At 45.2% G+C, this 19114-nt stretch overlaps 1 protein-coding gene across 12 annotated transcripts in view; it reads right to left on the reverse strand.

Annotated features, from left to right (window-relative positions):
• osbpl3b (oxysterol binding protein-like 3b) overlaps nt 1-19114 on the reverse strand; it is a 240609-nt gene that overhangs the window by 132413 nt on the left and 89082 nt on the right. For all 12 annotated transcript variants that reach the window (XM_078538974.1, XM_078538973.1, XM_078538963.1 and 9 more), the window contains 3 exons: nt 14000-14053; nt 13027-13140; nt 12771-12941 (listed from right to left, as the gene is read on the reverse strand). In XM_078538974.1, coding sequence (XP_078395100.1) covers nt 12771-12941; nt 13027-13140; nt 14000-14053 — 339 coding nt within the window. The remainder of the gene's footprint in view (nt 1-12770; nt 12942-13026; nt 13141-13999; nt 14054-19114) is intronic.

Raw genomic sequence — 19114 nt, forward strand, 5'->3', positions numbered from 1 at the left:
CTTAATCTACAGTCGCTTAATAAATATTTAGTAAATTATGATGTAAATTCCCTCCTGCTTGCAGAAGACAATTAATCTTACTCTTGTGTATATCGTGGCTAATAAGGAATTCAAATCAATAATTCAATACAGGCAGAAGATAATTGTCTCACACTGACAAATGCCCTTTGTCCTTCACTTATCCTTCCTATCATTTCATCTCATCTTTTATACCTGAACATTTTTTTAAACATATGAAGTCCAAATTACATCACGACAAATGCTTGATAACTAATGATACTAAAATTTCTAAGGTTGTTTTTTTTCCAGGATCAGTTTTCAGTGGCAATTGCCATGGCAATAAACAGCCATATACAATAAACAGCCATATGCAATAAACAGCCATATGCAATAAACAGCCATATGCAATAAAGAGTCACACACACATTTAACATCAGATGTAGGGAAAAGGCTTAAGTGATGGTGAAAAATTTCCTTTCTTTTTAAATTTATTTATGGGATATGAGCATCGCTGGCAAGGCCAGTATTTGTTGCCCATCCTTAATGGCACTGAGGTGATGGCAAACTAAGTTTTTGAACCACTGCAGGTCATCTGGTGTAGGTACACCAACAAAGCTTTTGACAATACAGGAATGGTGACATAGTTCCAAGTCAGAATGGTATGTGGCTTGGAGGGGAGCTTCCATGCGTCTGCTGTCCTTCCGGTAAATGTCACAGATTTGGAAGATGCTGTTGAAGGAGGCTTGGCGAGTTGCTGCAGCGCATCTTGGAGATGGTATACATCACCATCGTGCACCGGCGGTGTAGGGAGTGAATGTTAAAGGTGGCGGACGGGGTGCCAATCAAGCAGGCTGCTTTGTTCTGAATGGTGTTGAGCTTCTTTGGTGATGTTGGAGCTGCATTCACCCAGGCAGATGGAGAGTATTCCATTACACGCCTGGCTTGTGCCTTGTAGATGAACAGGTTTTGTGGAGTAAGGAAGTGAGTTACTCACTGCAGAATTCCCAGCGCCTGAATACTCTTATGGTCACAGTGGCCTGAATTTCACGCTTGGTGTGGGCGCCAATTTGGCGGCCCCGGAAGCGAACATATAATCCGCTCCAAGACGAGATCGCGTTTCCAATGCGATTTCACGCTGGGTGGCCAATTAAGGGCCGTCCAGAGTGAAACTCGTCTGCTCAATGGTCGGAAGGGCCAGGCAGGGACAGGAGCCTGTCAGGCATTAGGACCAGTGGCGATCCAGTGGGGGATTTAAAAGCAGCAGAGGAAGCTCCCTGAAGGCTGCCAGGAGAAAACGCTGTAGCTTTGAAGTTGCTTGACGAAACATTTTTTTCAGCTCCAATGGCATCTGCACTGGCTGGGCACGTCGGATGGGAGGGCAAGTTCTGTGGGCACTCGCCTCCCCCCCTCCCCGACCTCCACGGTCTCAAATGAGTGCCTGGGAATCCTTGTGGAGGAGGTCAGTGCCAGGCAGGACATCCTCATCCGCAGGGATAGCAAGAGGAAGTCACCGAACTGACCAAGAAGGCATGGGCAGAGGTGGCAGCCCAGGTCAACGGCCATGACATTGTGCAGCGCACATGCGTGCACTGCCACAAAAGGTTCAGCGATCTGCTGCGCTTGGCATAGGTAAGTACCGAGTTGGCATGGATGTGTGTGGAGAAGTGTTAATGGCTGGCCATCCTCCCACAGAATGCCAACTGTCAATGACATCAGTACCAGCCAAGGTACTGAGCTCTGGCTGCTTGGCCTAATTGCTCTGTGGGTTGAGGGCCACAACTCGGATGTACCCTGCAAGGTGTTCCTCAGCTGGGGTTGGCCAGGCTGCCATGGTGCTGCAGGTAGAGGGTGGACTAATCAATGCTCCTCTGTCCTTTCAGAAGAGCAGAGCAGCTAATAATAACATCAAGGGGTCAAGGACAGGCAGAGGCTCCCAAAACCTGCTCATATTGATGAGGAATGAGATGAATGCCTCAGGGATGCAGTGCCTATTCCCAGCTCGTTCCAGCAGTCATGGAGAGGCAGGGTCTCTGACGAAGGAAAGAGTGCAGCACACAGATGTGAGCGTGTTTCAGTGTATAAATGTTGTTGTGTTGTCTCATCTGTAATGGAAACCTCAAACCTTCAGTCCCAAATGTTCATTGAAAGATGATGGCACGAGGATACAGATCTCCATTGTCTCACCAGCCCGCCTAGCATGCACAGTGACAGTGTGGTGACTGATACTACTGACATGTCATTTTCCTCCACTAGAACCGCCATCCAACAAATGATTGCAGGACCCTGAGGAGCTACCCTTGAAACTGGAAGACCAGTGCCCATCAATGCACCTGTGTTACACCCCCTCTCTGCACCAGGCACCAGCACAGGTGCCAGCAACGCAGTGGGCATTAGGTCGTTGGCTACAATGTCAGTGCACAGCGGTGAGGGCACTTCACACTCGCATGAGGAACAGGCAGAGCAGCGTGTGTCCAGGGCACCAGTAGTCGGGGGACTGCTCGAGACCAGGACCATGCTGAGTCTGAGGCAGATGTCGGGCCTCTGGAGTTGTCCATTAGGTGTTTTAGGAAATGATCATTGACTGTACTTGTGCTTCATGAATGTTACTTGCTATTTATCAGTCCAAGCCTGGATGTTGTCCAGGTCTTACTGCACGGGCATGGACTGTTTCAGTATCTGAAGAATTGTAGATGACGTATACGGATTTCCATAAAATGCAGATTAATGGTGATAGTAAGATGTCATGGAATAAGAGATAAAGCATCATATTTGATGAATAATTTACTTAAAATCAGGTACCACTGAATGCAGAGCAGCTAGAAGCACCATACCCTGGGAGTTGGAATTTGACCAACGACATCCCTTTCCAAGCCATTAATAAGTTTACAATGACAGGAAGCTACCCAAATACGGAGGAAATGTTTTTTAGGTCTGTTGGCATTTTCTGGTCAAGGGTTGCCACCATAGGATATGAATTGAAGCTTAGCTTGGATTTTATTTAATTCCATAATAGATATATTACAAAGCAGTTACCTGTCGCAGTTAAGCTTCACCCTATCCAAATGCATTAAACCTTACACAATACTAAAGTGCTATCCTAACTTTCAACAATATGTTAAATTTTCCTGCAGCAGTTATTTCTTTGGAATTAGGCAAATATTAATTCAATGACACTGTTTTGTCAAGTTAAAAAGTCCAAATTCACAATTCTAGTTATGACTCAAAGACAGCCCACATGATTAGTGAACTGTCCATTAGGATCAGAATGTGCACCATCTATTTTAATTGAAAACTTATAAATTTTACGTTTGAAAAATTTACATTTTTTGCTAACAATTAGAGGTGTCCAGGTCCTAAAGTAGAAACTTCCACTCTTCAGTGCTGGAGTGGGCCTCCAATCGGCACCCCCAATCGGGGCCATGCCGCCATTTTACATGGGTGGGCCAATTAAGGCCCACCCAGCATGACGTCCGCCACGAAGCACTATGCGCTCCCTGTGCGGGCAAGGGGGGGTTTCCTCAGCCAAGAGTGCGCTCTTTCTCGCATGCGCATACTGATCTCCCTGAGGCTAAGTGCTGCCTCAGGGAGATCGGCTCCAAATTTAAAAATGTTAAACAAACGATAGCAAGATTTCCCTGACATGTCCCCTCATGTGACACGAGTTGGGACATGTCCATCACTTTCACTGAAACCTTTATTAAATCTTTAAAAACCCTCACGAAAACTCATCCCGCCCGTGAATGAGGTTTCATGCTTTTTCTTAAGCCCGCCAGGGCTCCCGGCCTGCCCGCCAACCCTAAGGTTGGATGGGCAGGTCCATTAATGATGTTAATTGCTTTTTGAATGGCCTCAATTGGCTGTTGACAGGTCGGCGGGCGCACAGCTGATTCGGCTGCGCCCCCGCTGACCTGGAAATGGAAATGACGCGGAGTGACGTCAGGAGTTCCACCCAACGTCATCCTGCATCGGCGAGCAGGCCCCACCCCCGCTCGCCGACCAGAAGATCCTCCCCTTTCTCACAATGTTGAAAATAAAAGGGCAGAATTCTGCCCCTGTCGGGCGGGCTCGGCAGGGGCGGTCAGGAAACCGACTGATGCCTGTGATCAGGGCCGGACTGTGTTTTCATGCTGGTGTGCCAATTAAGGCCCACCCAGCATGAAATGCGAGCAGCAGCGTTGCCTGCGTGTTTGCCGGGGTTGGGGGGGGGGGGGGGGGGGGGTGTGTGCACTTCGTGCATGCACACAAGTGCTTGGTTGAAAATCTCCGAGGCAGAACAATTTTCAAAATACAAAATAAAGATGTTAAAAACGTTATAAAACATGTCCTCTCATGTGGCAGCACCGCCGCACCCTTTTGCAAAGCTGCGCCTGCCCCCAGTTTCATTTTATTCTTCGTCTCATCCGACCCCTCAACAAGAAACTTTTTCTCTTTCTCCCAAGTGCTAAGGAACGCAAGCTCCAACAACTCATCAACACCAACACCCATCTAGGACACTCCACCCCTGCCTGTCCCTCCGTCCCCACCCCATCTTCCAATCCCAGCCCCGGCCGTGTATTCACTATACCCCCTGACCTTCCCCTCTCCGATGCTGAACGTTCAGTGCTCAGCAAAGGACTTAGTTTCATACCCTTACGCCCTCATCTCAATGAATTTCGGGCTCGGCACGATGCTGAACTCTTCTTCCGCCGTCTTCGTCTCCGTGCTCACTTCTTTGGGCAGGAGTCCTCTCCCCGTTCAACGAATCCTTTTACCCACCTCCACCTGGACACCTACCTCTGGATTCTTACCTTCTCTTGATCTTTTCATTGAGAACTGTCGGCATGACATTAGTCGTCTCAATTTCTCTGCTCCTCTCACCCATTCTAATCTGTCTCTCTCTGAACTTACTGCACTCCGTTCTCTCAGGTCCAACCCCAACATTGTCATCAAACCCGCTGACAAGGGTGGTGCTGTTGTTGTCTGGCACACTGACCTCTACCTCGCGGAGGCTGAGCGTCAACTCGCAGACACTTCCTCCTACCTCTCCCTGGACCATGACCCCACCACTGAACATCAAGCCATTGTTTCCAGGACTGTCACTGACCTCATCTCCTCTGGAGATCTTCCTTCCACAGCTTCCAACCTGATAGTCGCCCAACCTCAGACGGCCCGCGTCTACCTCCTAACCAAAATCCACAAACAAAACTGTCCCGGCAGCCTGTTCCTGCCCCACGGAACTCATTTCTCGTTATCTTGACTCCCTTCTCTCTCCCCTTGTCCAGTCCCTTCCCACCTACATCCGTGATTCCTCTGACACCTTACATCACATCAACAATTTCCAGTTCCCTGGCCCCAACCGCTTCCTCTTCACCATGGACGTCCAATCCCTCTACACCTCCATCCCCCACCAGGATGGTCTGAGGGCTCTTAGCTTCTTCCTTGAACAGAGGCCCGAACAATCCCCATCCACCACTACTCTCCTCCGTCTGGCTGAACTTGTTCTCACACTGAACAATTTCTCCTTTAACCCCTCTCACTTCCTCCAAATAAAAGATGTGGCTATGGGTACCCGCATGGGCCCCGGCTATGCCTGTCTCTTTATGGGGTATGTGGAACATTCCTTGTTCCAGTCCTACTCCGGCCCCCTCCCACAACTCATCCTCCGGTACATTGATGATTACTTCTGTGCTGCTTCATGCTCTCGACGGGACCTGGAAAATTTATTAATTTTGCTTCCAATCTCCACCCCTCCATCATTTTCACATGGTCCATCTCTGACACTTCCCTTCCCTTCCTGGACCTCTCTGTCTCAATTTCTGATGATAGACTGTCCACCAATATCCATTACAAGCCTACCGACTCCCACAGCTACCTTGACTACAGCTCCTCACACCCCGCTTCCTGTAAGGACTCCATCCCTTTCTCTCAGTTCCTTCGCCTCCGTCACATCTGTTCTGATGATGCTACCTTCAAAAATAGTTCCTCTGACATGTCCTCCTTCTTCCTTAACCGAGATTTTCCACCCACGGTTGTTGACAGGGCCCTCAACCTTGTCCGGCCCATATCCCGCGCATCCGCCCTCACGCCTTCTCCTCCCTCCCAGAAACATGATAGGGTCCCCCTTGTCCTCACTTATCACTCCACCAGCCTCCGCATTCAAAGGATCATCCTCCGCCATTTCCACCAACTCCAGCATGATGCCACCACCAAACACATCTTCCCTTCACCCCCCCTGGTGGCATTCCGTAGGGATCGTTCCCTCCGGGACACCCTGGTCCACTCCTCCATCACCCCCTACTCCTCAACCCCCACCTATGGCACCTCCCCATGCCCACGCAGAAGATGCAACACCTGCCCCTTCACTTCCTCTCTCCTCACCGTCCAAGGGCCCAAACACTCCTTTCAAGTGAAGCAGCATTTCACTTGCATTTCCCCTAACTTAGTCTACTGCATTCGTTGCTCCCAATGCGGTCTCCTCTACATTGGAGAGACCAAACGTAAACTGGGCGTCCGCTTTGCAGAACACCTACGGTCTGTCCGCAAGAAAGACCCAAACCTCCCTATCGCTTGCCATTTTAACACTCCACCCTGCTCTCTTGCCCACATGTCTGTCCTTGGCTTGCTGCATTGTTCCAGTGAAGCCCAACGCAAACTGGAGGAACAGCACTTCATCTTCCGACTAGGCACTTTACAGCCTTCCGGGCTGAATATTGAATTCAACAACTTTAGATCTTGAACTCCCTCGTCCATCCCCACCCCCTTTCCGTTTCTTCCCCCTCCCTTTTGTTTTTTCCAATAATTTATATAGATTTTTCTTTTCCCACCTATTTCCATTATTTTTAAATCTATACCTGTAATGCCCTGTCAGACTTTCCACCCCACCCCCACTAGAGCTGTACCTTGAGTGTCCTGCCATCCATTCTTAATTAGCACATTCTCTTAGATAATATCACCACCTTCAACAACTCTTTGTTCCTTTATCTGTGACATCTTTTGATTATCTGCTCCTATCACTGCTTGCTTGTCCCTACAACCACCACCCCCCACAACTTCTCTCCCCTCACCCCCCCCACCTTAAACCAGCTTATATTTCACCCCTCTCCTACTTTTACTTAGTTCTGTTGAAGGGTCATGAGGACTCGAAACGTCAACTCTTTTCTTCTCCGCCGATGCTGCCAGACCTGCTGAGTTTTTCCAGGTAATTCTGTTCTTGTTTTTTTTTGTTTTTATCCTCTCATGTGACTCTGTTTTAAAAATGTTATTTTATTTTCTGTTGGAAACCTCATCCCACCCGTGGATGAGGTTTCCAATGCCAACCGTAAGGTTAGACAGGCAGCGAAAAATTTCTTTTAATTAGCTTTTTAATGGCCTTGATTGGCCTTTCAATTGTCAGTGGACGCGCCGCCAACTCCAGCTCGTGAGTGCATTATGATATCGGGATGCTCGCTTGACGTCATCGTACATCATATTATGCTCAGTCAGATTGAGTGCGCGCCTGCCTGACTAGCTAAAAATTCAGTCCAAAATCTCAGTGCTATGTTTGAAGTTTTTCCAGCTCAATACTTCTGCTCTGTCATAAAGTTATCAAGTTTTGTTTTTAAGTATTGCATTTTCCACTTCATTAATGCTCCCAGCTTAAACAATGCTTCACTATCTTATTCTGTACTTAGGTAAATAAAAGCTACTTGCATGAGAGATAGGGAAAAGCATAATTGCAGCTCATATTTCAAACAGACCTCCTGCTTTTCAGAAGGTATTCTGGACATATTAATTAATAAGGTATTCTTATATTCATCTCAGACAAATGAAGCAATTCCATTCCTTAGAACCTTAATGGAATGCCCTGTCTTGCATAAAGTGCTCTTTTATCCTACTGTTTAAAACTCGAACAGCATGTAAAACTAACCTCTCAAGCTCGTTCATATTAATGATAAACACAAGGGTAAGATTAATTAACTACATACGCCTCCAGAACACAAATGGTACACGTACAATGGGTCTACCATATAATTAACAGAAAGCTAAAGAAAATCTCATGAGCTGTGATGTTCAAGAAAATGCTAGCTCATACTCATCCGAGTGAATCGCTGTACTTGGCTAACTATAGACATGAACTGTTTTGCTTAAAATGCTTTTGTTTGATTAAAATAGTTTTACCTGCTCAACAGTAATGGAGATATTAGAGCATATGTTAGGAGTCATATTTCTAAAAGGAATGAGAGTTTAAAAGATTTCTACCATATTGAATTCTTCAACAGATTACGAACAGTTTGTTTTCGGGGGTGGTGGGGGGGAGGGGGGAAGAAAGATTTACAGGGCAAAGACCACAGAGCAAAGGGTTATTGCTTCATGTGAATCCAGAGTCCAGAATCCAAGTCCAATGGTGTATCCTTTCACAGAGGTCGACAGGCTGAACACTGATGGATAATTCCCTTTTCCATGAGAGATGACTTCCATGATGAGATAGGCATGCAGAGATGAATTAGTCTTGTAGACAATGGCACAGAGGTTCCAGTAGAAACAGTATAGATGGGGGCCAGGCATTCAAACCTGGACAGAGCCCCTTTTCTATGCTACTGCTTGGAAAGTGGAAAGATGGTGGACTGAATGTCTTACAGCGGTACAAGGCCTTAAGAGCTACCTAGACATACACATCAGTAAACCTGATAAAGGGACTGGAATAGTCATCCTTAACAAGCTTGACTTTATCAACAAAATGCATGCCATTCTTAATGACAGGTCTAAATTCGTATTCATTGGGCCTGCTGCTTAACATGACCAGACAGCCTTGCTCGAAAGTAAGCAAAAAAAAATGATTGCTGGACTTGTGTAAGAGCAATGAGCTATTGCATGATATATATGATAGGGGTCGTCCTCACGGTTCGCTACATCCGCTAAGTATGGGCTGCCCAAGACACACAAAATTGATGTCCCTTTAGGCCCTATCTTATCTATGACCAGTTCTGCATAACATGAATTGGCCAAATAGTTGGGTGAATTCTTACAACCAGTTTTGACCAAATTTTCCACATACACGGTGAAGGACTCCTTCACATTTGTGGAGGCTGTACAGGACTTGCATATCGCCAGCAATGCTGTGTCCATGTGCTCATTTGACATTGCTAGCCTATTCACCAATGTTCCACTTAAGGAAGCCATGGATATTTGCACTGCAGCACTATATCATGGCAATCCAGATTCTCCACCATTGCATGAATCAGTATTCACTGAACTTATGAACTTGGCAACTCGCACAGTTCAGTTCAGTTTTAATGACACCATTTATGCCCAAATAGATGGGGTTGCCATGGGACTGCCTCTAGACCCAGCTCTCACAAATACCTTTGTTGGGTTCCTCATATATTTCTGATATGTGGATGATACGTTTGCTATATTTAAATCCACAGATGTAATAATTTCCTTACACGCCTTAATGGGCTCCATCCTGCGTTGAAATTCACCTTTGAAATGGAGCAGTCAAATAAACTTCCTTAACGTACTAGCCGAGAAATCTGCCAAGGGGTTCTCTACCACGGTCTACCACAAGCCTACCTTCACTGGTCAATATACATGCTGGGATTCTTAGAGTTCCACACACTATAAGGTGGTCTTATCGGCAACCTTGTAAATAGGGCCTGAACCTTTTGTTCACCATGCAAGCTTGATGCTGAAATAGGGCGCATCAAAGGCATTCTGCAAGATAACGGCTACCCTGATCAGATAATTTCATGCTGTATATCATGCAAACTCATGAACGGGCCTACGGCCATCACTTTCGGCCCTGAAAAGTGCCCAGTCTACCTCAGATTGCCCTGGAAGGCGATATGCAGTAGCAACACGAGTGGTATGTGCCACTAACAGGATGCTGCCGTTAAGCCAAAGGGACATTCTACCGATCACACAAATAAGTAATGTAGTATATGAATTTCAGTGCCAGTGTGATGCTCAGTATGTAGGCCGTACATCCCAAAGACTGAAGGATCATATCAAACAGCATGTCCCAGCCGCTGCTTGCACTGGGCAAGACACAGGCCGCACCAGCTTGTGCTTGCAAAACTCAAAACAGTGTCCAACATTAGATGTGATTCCACGATTGGACAACATTCGCTAAATAATCCTCAGTGTGCTAAGAATTACGCTTATAGCAGATTTAAGATTGTCAGTTGGGCGCGCAGTGTGGTGCATTTGCGTGTACTGGAAGCTACATATATTAATACACAGGACCCTGTTCTTTGCAGACAGAAAGAACATGTACATACATTGCGCCTGTTTCAGCTAAATAAAATAAGTGACAGCCATTTGTTGATTCATTCCTCGGGGCAATGCCTTGACCAATCAGGGTCAAGCTGCCTGGCTTAAATTTCAAACAGTGCTTGGCAGCTGTCAGTCACCATCACTGGTGCACTCTCCAGGGCAACGCCTCTACCAGAGTCCACTTGCCAACTAATCAGCCTCTCTTCACATTCAATATAAATTGTTTTCTTCCCCTTATATTGGTATTCTTGCGAAGGTTCCTGATGAGTGCAAGACGGAAAGCTTTGATATGTCTCTTTCTTCAGCAAGTTCTGTACTACCAAACGACAGAGTGTGAGGTCTTAGTCCCGTTACTTACATAACGTGCGCTTCTAACAAACATCATTGTTAAAATATCCATTCTGCCTTAGGTAGTCTGTAAGCAGTCTGACTGTCTTACTTTTAGGAGTAAACCACACTGTCCAATTTCTATTTATACTCCCAGGGGTGTAACAATAGAATTCCCGTGATCTGAAGTGGATATTTCACCTTTCTCATGTGTGTGTGTGCGAGTTTCACCAATCTTTTGAAACACAGACTGAGAAACACAATGGGCAACATTCTGCCCCCACCCCCGCCATCGGGGGAGATGTGTGGGAGCGGGCGGGCGGGTTCCCGATTGACACCCCCGGTTGGGGGCACACCGCCATTTTACATGGGCAGGCCAGGAAGCGCTAATGCTTCCTGTATAGGCTGGGGGTGGGAGAATTCCGAGCTGGGGGTGCGCTCTTTCGCGCATGCGAAAAGTGCTACCTCAGGGAGATCGGCTCAGATTTGAAACTTCAAACAAAGGGAAAAGTTTTGCTGCCATGTCACATGAGTTGGAACATGTCCATAACTTTTATTTTGTAATATTCTGGGATTTTTTTTTTTTTAAAATCACTCATGAAACCTCATCCCGTCTGTGGATGAGGTTTCATGCTTTCTCCTGGCCTGCCGTCAACCTTAAGGTTGGACAGGCAGGTCCATTAATGGTTTCAATTAGTTCTTTAATGGCCTTAATAGGCTGTTGACAGGTCGGCGGGCGCGCAGCCAAGTCGGCTGCATGCCTGCCAACCTGAAAATCTAAATGACAGGGGATGATGTTGTGACGCACGCCCGATGTCTCCCCGTGTCACTTTACGTGTCGGCGAGCGGGCCTCACCCCCGCTCGCCAAACATAAGATTCTGTCCTAGGAGATGAGGCCAGATTGGAATTAGTAAATTGTTTCATCTGTAGACAGCAAAAGAACACACAGAAAATACCACTACTTCATTCAATCTCATTATTCTTCTAGAAACTTTGGAAACAAACAACAATCCACACACGCTAGCCCTCTAATGGGCTGACTTACTTATTTTTGTAAATATCCTTCTTTCCAGGCGATTCCTAACTCAAAAAACTGAACACTTGCATTTCAGTTTCTAGCTTTGGATCCTTGTCATTTTTAAAACTTCACTGACTGTTCGTGTCCTTTTGTTCATTTCTCTGTCCTCTCAGCTAGTGAGAGGGCTTCAACTCTGATGTCCTCCGCATTCAGTGACTCACAGTAGGCTATTCAATAAAATCGGTTAACTCTCTTCCCCAGGTTTACAGAAAATATCTTTGCTTTACAAGATAACATTTAAATGTAAATAAACCAAAGCTTTCCATCATCAACCTGAAACGTTGTTTCTCTCGCCACAGACACTGCCTGACCTGCTGAGTTATTTACAGCATTTTCTATTTTTATTCTAATCAAGTTAAACATGGTTAAAGAATAATTACTAGGCAAGACCAGAAGAAATTCTTTCCTCTTCAAGTAATGCCAGGGGACTTTTTTTCCCACATCCATCTCACTTGAAAGACAGCATCACCTAAATGTCACCACTCCCTCTGCACTACACCAAAGGATCAGCCTAGATTGCACACTCAAATCACCGAAGTAGAATTTGAACCCACAAACTGCTCAAACAAGAGTGATACTAACTGATCCAACACTGACATTTTGGAGGCACCAATTCTTGCTGGAATAGTTTCATGGATGATGATAGCACTTTGGTCTTAGTCAAAGTGGTCATTCTCTATATGCCCAGACATCAAACTGGCAGCCAAGTCGGAATCTGTTCAATACTAAGGCACATAATTAGCAATTAAGAATTAGAGACATGGATGGTTTTACTAGCCCAAGGTCTGCAAGGCCAATTGATGCCCTAGCTAAGATCAGTTGACTCAACATGGACTCAACAATGAACCTGGCACCTCTGAGTTTGCACAACCAAATGTAAATTTATAATCAAGGACTCAAAAACCTAGGTCCTCCATCTGATTCTAACTGCATAGTTAAATTCAGTCAATTTTCAGCTAATCTGTTACATGGAGTACCATATGGAAAGGAAAGAAAATATTACAATCACAATTTCTAATTCACATCCTGTAGGATCCAAAATGCTGGCATTTGTAGCATTTTCTGTTGAAATCTAAGATTAAACTTTCATTTTTAAAACTTGATCGAACCAAATTTTAGTTATTGGAATACCTTTCTGAAAGAAGGGGAGTCCAAAGAGCTCGGTGATGAGTCTGCGGCAGATGAGATTGTGAAGAAGTGATTAGCCACATCATGTGGAAACTTGGCAATTTCATTTTGGCGGTATAGTCTGTGATGACGCAACTCTGCTACCCAATCATCAAAAGACTCCTGGAATTTTACCTAGCAAAGATACATTTCATTCAACTGTGAGTTATCACAACAAAAAAATCAGTATAGATTCATGCAAACAGAATATTGTAGGTACCTTCAAATGATATATATGCTCTTCTGTATCTAGATCAATGCGTTTTGTTTTCTTCTTTATCGACATCACAGACAGCCCCACATCAATGCATCCATGAAGTTTTCCTTTCTCAATCTAAAAAATAACTTTTTTAAAAACTCACTCTCTGCAGATACAGGTACAGTATTAGATCTCCAGTTGATGCGCCAGAACAATGCCAAATATTATATCACAATTGTCATTTATGTAGCCCCTTTTATATGTCAAGGCACTTCAAAGGAACAGAAACAAAACTTTTTACCAAGTCAATGGAGGAGACATTAGGACATTAAGCTTGGTTGATCAATAAGATTTCAAGGGGAGTCTTGAAGTAGGAGAGAGATATGGAGAAGTTTTGAGAGGGAAATTCCTAAGCTTAGAGTACAAGACTGCTGAAGGCACAGCCGCTAATGGTGAGGTGAAAGAATTGGGGGATACGCAAGTTGGTCAGAGTTGAGGAACATAGTTATTGGAGGAGCTTAATTAGAAAGGGAGGGCGAAGACATTGAGGGATCTGAACACAAGTATTTCAATTTTAAAAACAAGATGGGCCAAGAACCAGTGTAGGTCAGGAAGCACAGAGTCAATGGGTGAACAGCACTTGCTGCAAGTTAGAAAACAACATTTTCTGATGAACTCAAGTTTACAGCAGGTGGAAGATGAGAGATTAGCCAGGAGGGCATTTGCATAGATAAGTATTGTAGATATTCTGAAGTACAAGAGGGGAGCAAGTTCATTCTTTTTATTTGATTTATTAATATTGTTACGTATCCAGTTTTCATACCCACAGATCCAAGTTGCGAATCATAATCAGAAGATAAGGTACATTTTATTCACGAATTTTATTGTTGTTATTCAAAAAAAACTAGTCAATTTAAGGATATTCCTATACAGCTCGTAGCTAGGACAGCATAGCAAAAAAAAACACCTTCAAATATTACTCTTTTATACTTACGTCAGCCTGAGATTTTGAGTACTTCATGATCCCTTTATCTAAAAAGAAGTATCGCTGGAAGTGAAAATAAGGACATTTACTCAAGGTTTAACTGAAAAAGAAAGTTAATGTATTACAATAACTGCACAACACATCTTGGGTTCATATGCCCATAAAACAGTGCAAAAAAAAAAGCACCTTACAGAAAATTTCCTGAGCTCTCATTCTAGTACAAACACTCCATAAAAACTCAATCTATACATCTGCTATTAACCACGATTCTTGCAGAAGCACTCACTTTATGAAGTCTTAGGCAAACGATGTGCCTTTGTTGGCAGAGAGAAGGTCGGAACTAACCCGCATTTCCATTTTGATGGTGACAGTGTTAAACTTATTTTTTATGCATTCATGGGATGAGAGCTTCGCTGGCTGGGCCAGCATTTATTGCCCATCCTAGTTGCCCTTGAGAAGGTGGTGGTGAACTGCCTTCTTGAACCGCTGCAGTCCATGTTGTGTAGGTACACCCATGGTGCTGTTAGGGAGGGAGTTCCAGGATTTTGACCCAGCGACAGTGAAGGAACGGCAATATATTTCCAAGTCAGGATGGTGAGTGGCTTGGAGGGGAACTTCCAACTGGTGATATTCCCACCTGTCTATTACCCTTGTTCTTCTAGATGGGTCATGGGTTTGGAAGGTGCTGTTGAAGAGGCCTTGGTGAATTCCAACAGTGCATCTTGTAGATGGTACACACTACTGCTACTGTGCAACGGTGGTGGAGGGAGTGAATGCTTGTGGATGGGGTGCCAATCAAGCGGGCTGATTTGACCTGGATGGTGTCAAGCTTCTTGAGTGTCGTGGGAGCTGCACTCATCCAGGCAAGTGGGGAGTATTCCATCACACTCCTGACTTGTGCCTTGTCGATGGTGGACAGGCTCTGGGGAGTCAGGAGGTGGGTTACTCATCACACGATTCCTAGCCTCTGGCTTGCCCTTGTAGCCACAGTATTTATATGGCTAGTCCAGTTCAGTTTCTGGCCAATGGTAACCCCCAGGATGTTGATAGTGGGGGATTTAGTGATGGTGATGCCATTGAACATCATGGGGTGATGGTTGGATTCTCTCTTGTTGGAGATAGTCATTGCCTGACACTTGTGTGGTGAATGTTACTTGCCACTTGTCAGTCCTAGCCTGGATACTGACAATATCTTGCTGCATTTGGACATGGACTGCTTCAGTATCTGAGGAGTCACGAATGCTGCTGAACATTGTGCAATCATCAGCGAACATCCCCACTTCTGACCTTGTGATGGAAGGAAGGTCATTGATGAAGCAACTGAAGATGGTTGGGCTAACAACACTACCCTGAGGAGCTTCTGCGGTGATGGCCTGGAGCTGAGATGACTGACCTCCAACAACCACAACCATCTTCCTTTGTGCTAGGTATGACCCCAACCAGCAGAGAGTTTTCCACCTGATTCCCATTGACTCCAGTTTTGCTTGGGCTCCTTGATGCCACACTCAGTCAAATGCGGCCTTGATATCAAGGGCAATCACTCTTACCTTACCTCGGAAGTTCAGCTCTTTTGTCCATATTTGAACCAAGGCTGTAATGAGGTTAGGAGCTGAGTGGCCCTGGCGGAATCCAAACTGGGTGTCAGTGAGCTGGTTATCGCTAAGCAAGTGCCACTTGATAACACTGTTGATGACTCCTTCCATTACTTTACTGATGGAGAGTAGACTGGTGGGGCGGTAATTGGCCGGGTTGGATTTGTCCTGCTTTTTGTGGACAGGACATACCTGGGCAATTTTTCACAAAGCCGGGTAGATGCCAGTGTTGTCGCTGTACTGGAACAGCTTGGTTAGGGGCTCGGCAAGTTCTGAAGCACAAGTCTGCAGTGCTATTACTTAAATATCGTCAGGGCCCATTGCCTTTGCAGTGTCCAGTGGCCTTCAGCCCTTTCTTGATCTCACATGGAGTGAATTAAATTGGCTGAAGACTGGCATCTGTGATGCTGAGGACCTCCAGAGGAGGCTGAGATGCATTATCCACTCAGCACTTCTGGCTTAAGATTGTAGCAAACGCTTCAGCCTCATCTTTTGCACTGATGTGCTGGGCTCCTCCATGATTGAGGCTAGGGATATTTGTGGAGTCTCCTCCGCCAGTGAGTTGTTTAATTGTCCACGACCATTCGCAACTGGATGTGGCAGAGCTGCAGAGCTTAGATCTGATCCGTTGGTTGTGGGATTGCTTAGCTCTGTCCATCACTTGCTGCTTATGCTATTTGGCATGCAAGTGGTCCTATGCTATAGCTTCACCAGGTCGACACCCCATTTTTAGGTATGCCTGCTGCTGCTCCTGTCATGTCCTCCTGCACTCCAAATTGAACTAGGGTTGATCCCCTGGCTTGATGGTAATGGTAGAATGGGGGATATGCTGGGCCATGAGGTTACAGATTGCGTTCGAATACAATTCTGCTGCTGCTGATGGCCCAAAGCGCCTCATGGATGTCCAGTCTTGAGTTGCTAGATCTATTCAAAATCTATCTCATTTAGCACAGTGGTAGTGCCACACAACACGATGGGAGGGTATCCTCAATGTCAAGGCAGGACTTCGTCTCCACAATGACAGTGTGGTGGTCACTCCTATCAATACTATCATAGACAGATGCATCTGCGGCAGGCAGGTTGGTGAGGATGAGGTCAAGTATGTTTTTCCCTCTTGTTGGTTCCCTCAGCACCTGCCACAGACCGAGTCTCACAGCTATTTCATTTAGGACTCAGCCAGCTCGCTCAGTAGTGGTGCTACCAAGCCACTCTTGGCGATGGACATTGAAGTGCCCCACCCAGAGTACATTCTGCACCTTTGCTACCCTCAGTGCTTCCTCCAAGTGGTGTTCAACATAGAGGAGCACTGATTCAGCTGCTGAGGGAGGGCGGTACATGGTAAACAGCAGGAGGTTTCCTTGCCCACGTTTGACCTGATGCCCTGAAACTTCATGGGGTCTGGAGTCAATGTTGAGAACTCCCGGGGCAATTCTCTCCTGACTGTATACCACTGTGCCGCCACCTCTGCTGGGCCTGTCCTGCAGGTGGGACAGGACATATCCAGGAATGGCAATGGTGGTGTCTGGGACATTATCTGTAAGGTATGATTCGTGAGGATGATTATATCAGGTTGTTGTTTGACTAGTCTGTGAGGCAGCTCTCCCAATTTTGGCACTAGCCCCCCAGATGTTATTAAGGAGGACTCTGCAGGGCTGACAGGGCTGAGATTGCCGTTGCCACTGCCTAGGTCGATGCCAGGTGGTCTGTCCTGTTTCATTCCTTTTTTCAGACATTGTATGGGTTTGATACAACTGAGTGGCTTGCTAGGCCATTTCAGAGGTCTGATGTCACACGTGTAGACCAGACCAGACAAGGACAGCAGATTTCCTTCCCTACAAGGGATTAGTGAATCAGATGGGTTTTTGAAACAATTGACAATAGTTCCATGGTCCTCGTTAGACTTTTAATTCCAGATTTTTATTGAATTCAAATTCCACCATCTGCCATGACAGGATTCAAACCCAGGTACCCAGAGCATTACCCTGGGTCTCTGGATTACTAGTGACAATGCCACTTACGTCATCACCTCCCCCGACTGAGTTCATAAATCATTTCTTACATCTATATGATATACAATGGGGATACCTGCTTGCAGGTAGGAATTTACAGGAATTGAGGGCATTAGTATCTAAAGTAGTAGGGTAAGAAACCATTAAAAAATACAATACTGAATTTAGTGTCAAAAAGTGCCAAAACACGAACTACCTATATTGTAATTAAATGTAGTAAAAAGTGAGGAGGGTAGTAAATAGACCTTAACAAACATACACTGGTTAATTGGACACACAACTGGCAAATGAAATTTAACACAGAAAAGCGTGAAGTGATTCACTTTGGTGGGAATGATAACGAGAGGCAATTTAACCTAAATAATACAATTCTGAAGGGGCTGCAGGAGCAGAGACACCTGGGGATACACAAATCTTTGAAGGTAGTCGGGCAAGTTCAGAAGGCTGTTTATAAAATGCACACTGGGTCCTTGGGTTTATAAATAGCGGTATAGACCAGGATTTTGCGGTTAGGATTTAAAAAAAGGGTGGTTGCTGAGTGGCGAAGATGGGAGTACTGCCTCCATTACCATCTCCAGCTCCTTTCAGCGGAATAGGAAAAGGGGATGCGTCAGGGAGCCCACATACTGCAATTTAGAACTTGCCACCACCATTCTGGAAGTGGGTATTTCAGAACTTCCAGAATTTTCATGAGGTCAGCCATGTTTTGGAAGCCTTTCCAAATCACACCTGCTCAGTGGAGGGGGCATGAACCATGAATTGGGGGCGATAAGAGTATAAAAGGTGAATAAAAATGGTGTTGCTTCCTTTACAGTTCATCATGAAATGCTGCAGCCCGTGTTACATCTGTGTTTACTAAAGTGAGTTATGACAGTGTTGTGATTGGAAAAGGCAAATGGCCATTAAATAATGCGGCTGCCAGGTTCTTAATTTTGACACCTGGAAAGCTGTCAAGTGAAAGAACACTATTGCAAAAATTTTTTGAAGTCTTTAAATGCAATAAAATAGAACTTTAACCAGTAGATAATCTATTTTACATTGTACAATACTGAAAAGCTAGCCCAGTGAGAGATTCAAAGTTAATTGTTTAAACTCTCCCCATTGCTTTCATTCATTATTTGCATATCACCTCAGCCATCTGTTTGGCTGTTTGAAGGCTTTTACAGATATATGAACTTTTGGCTACCTTCAAAAGCACTCATGGATTCTGTGGTGCCGAACTTGTTCATTCAGCTGTCCTAGGGAAGGAGAGTTTGATGGCTTTGACAAATTTGCAAGTTCCTGAAAAGGATAATGGGTTTTCAAGTGATGTTTGTTTATGTGGACAGATTTATGAGCTTCTGGGGAGCTTAATGATTTTTCAAGTGCCTATTCAAGTGATGTCTGACAGATTTATAAGCTTTTCAACTATTTCTAACCGTTATTATAGGATTTTTAAAGTGCTATTTATAAAGTGGGATTGGAGGCAGGGGGGTACCTTGACCCAATTCTTCAAATCAGTGTAATGATTCTTGGAATGTAGG

The sequence above is a fragment of the Cetorhinus maximus genome, chromosome 3, assembly GCF_964194155.1.
Source record: "Cetorhinus maximus chromosome 3, sCetMax3.hap1.1, whole genome shotgun sequence".
NCBI classification, from domain to species: Eukaryota; Metazoa; Chordata; class Chondrichthyes; order Lamniformes; family Cetorhinidae; genus Cetorhinus; species Cetorhinus maximus.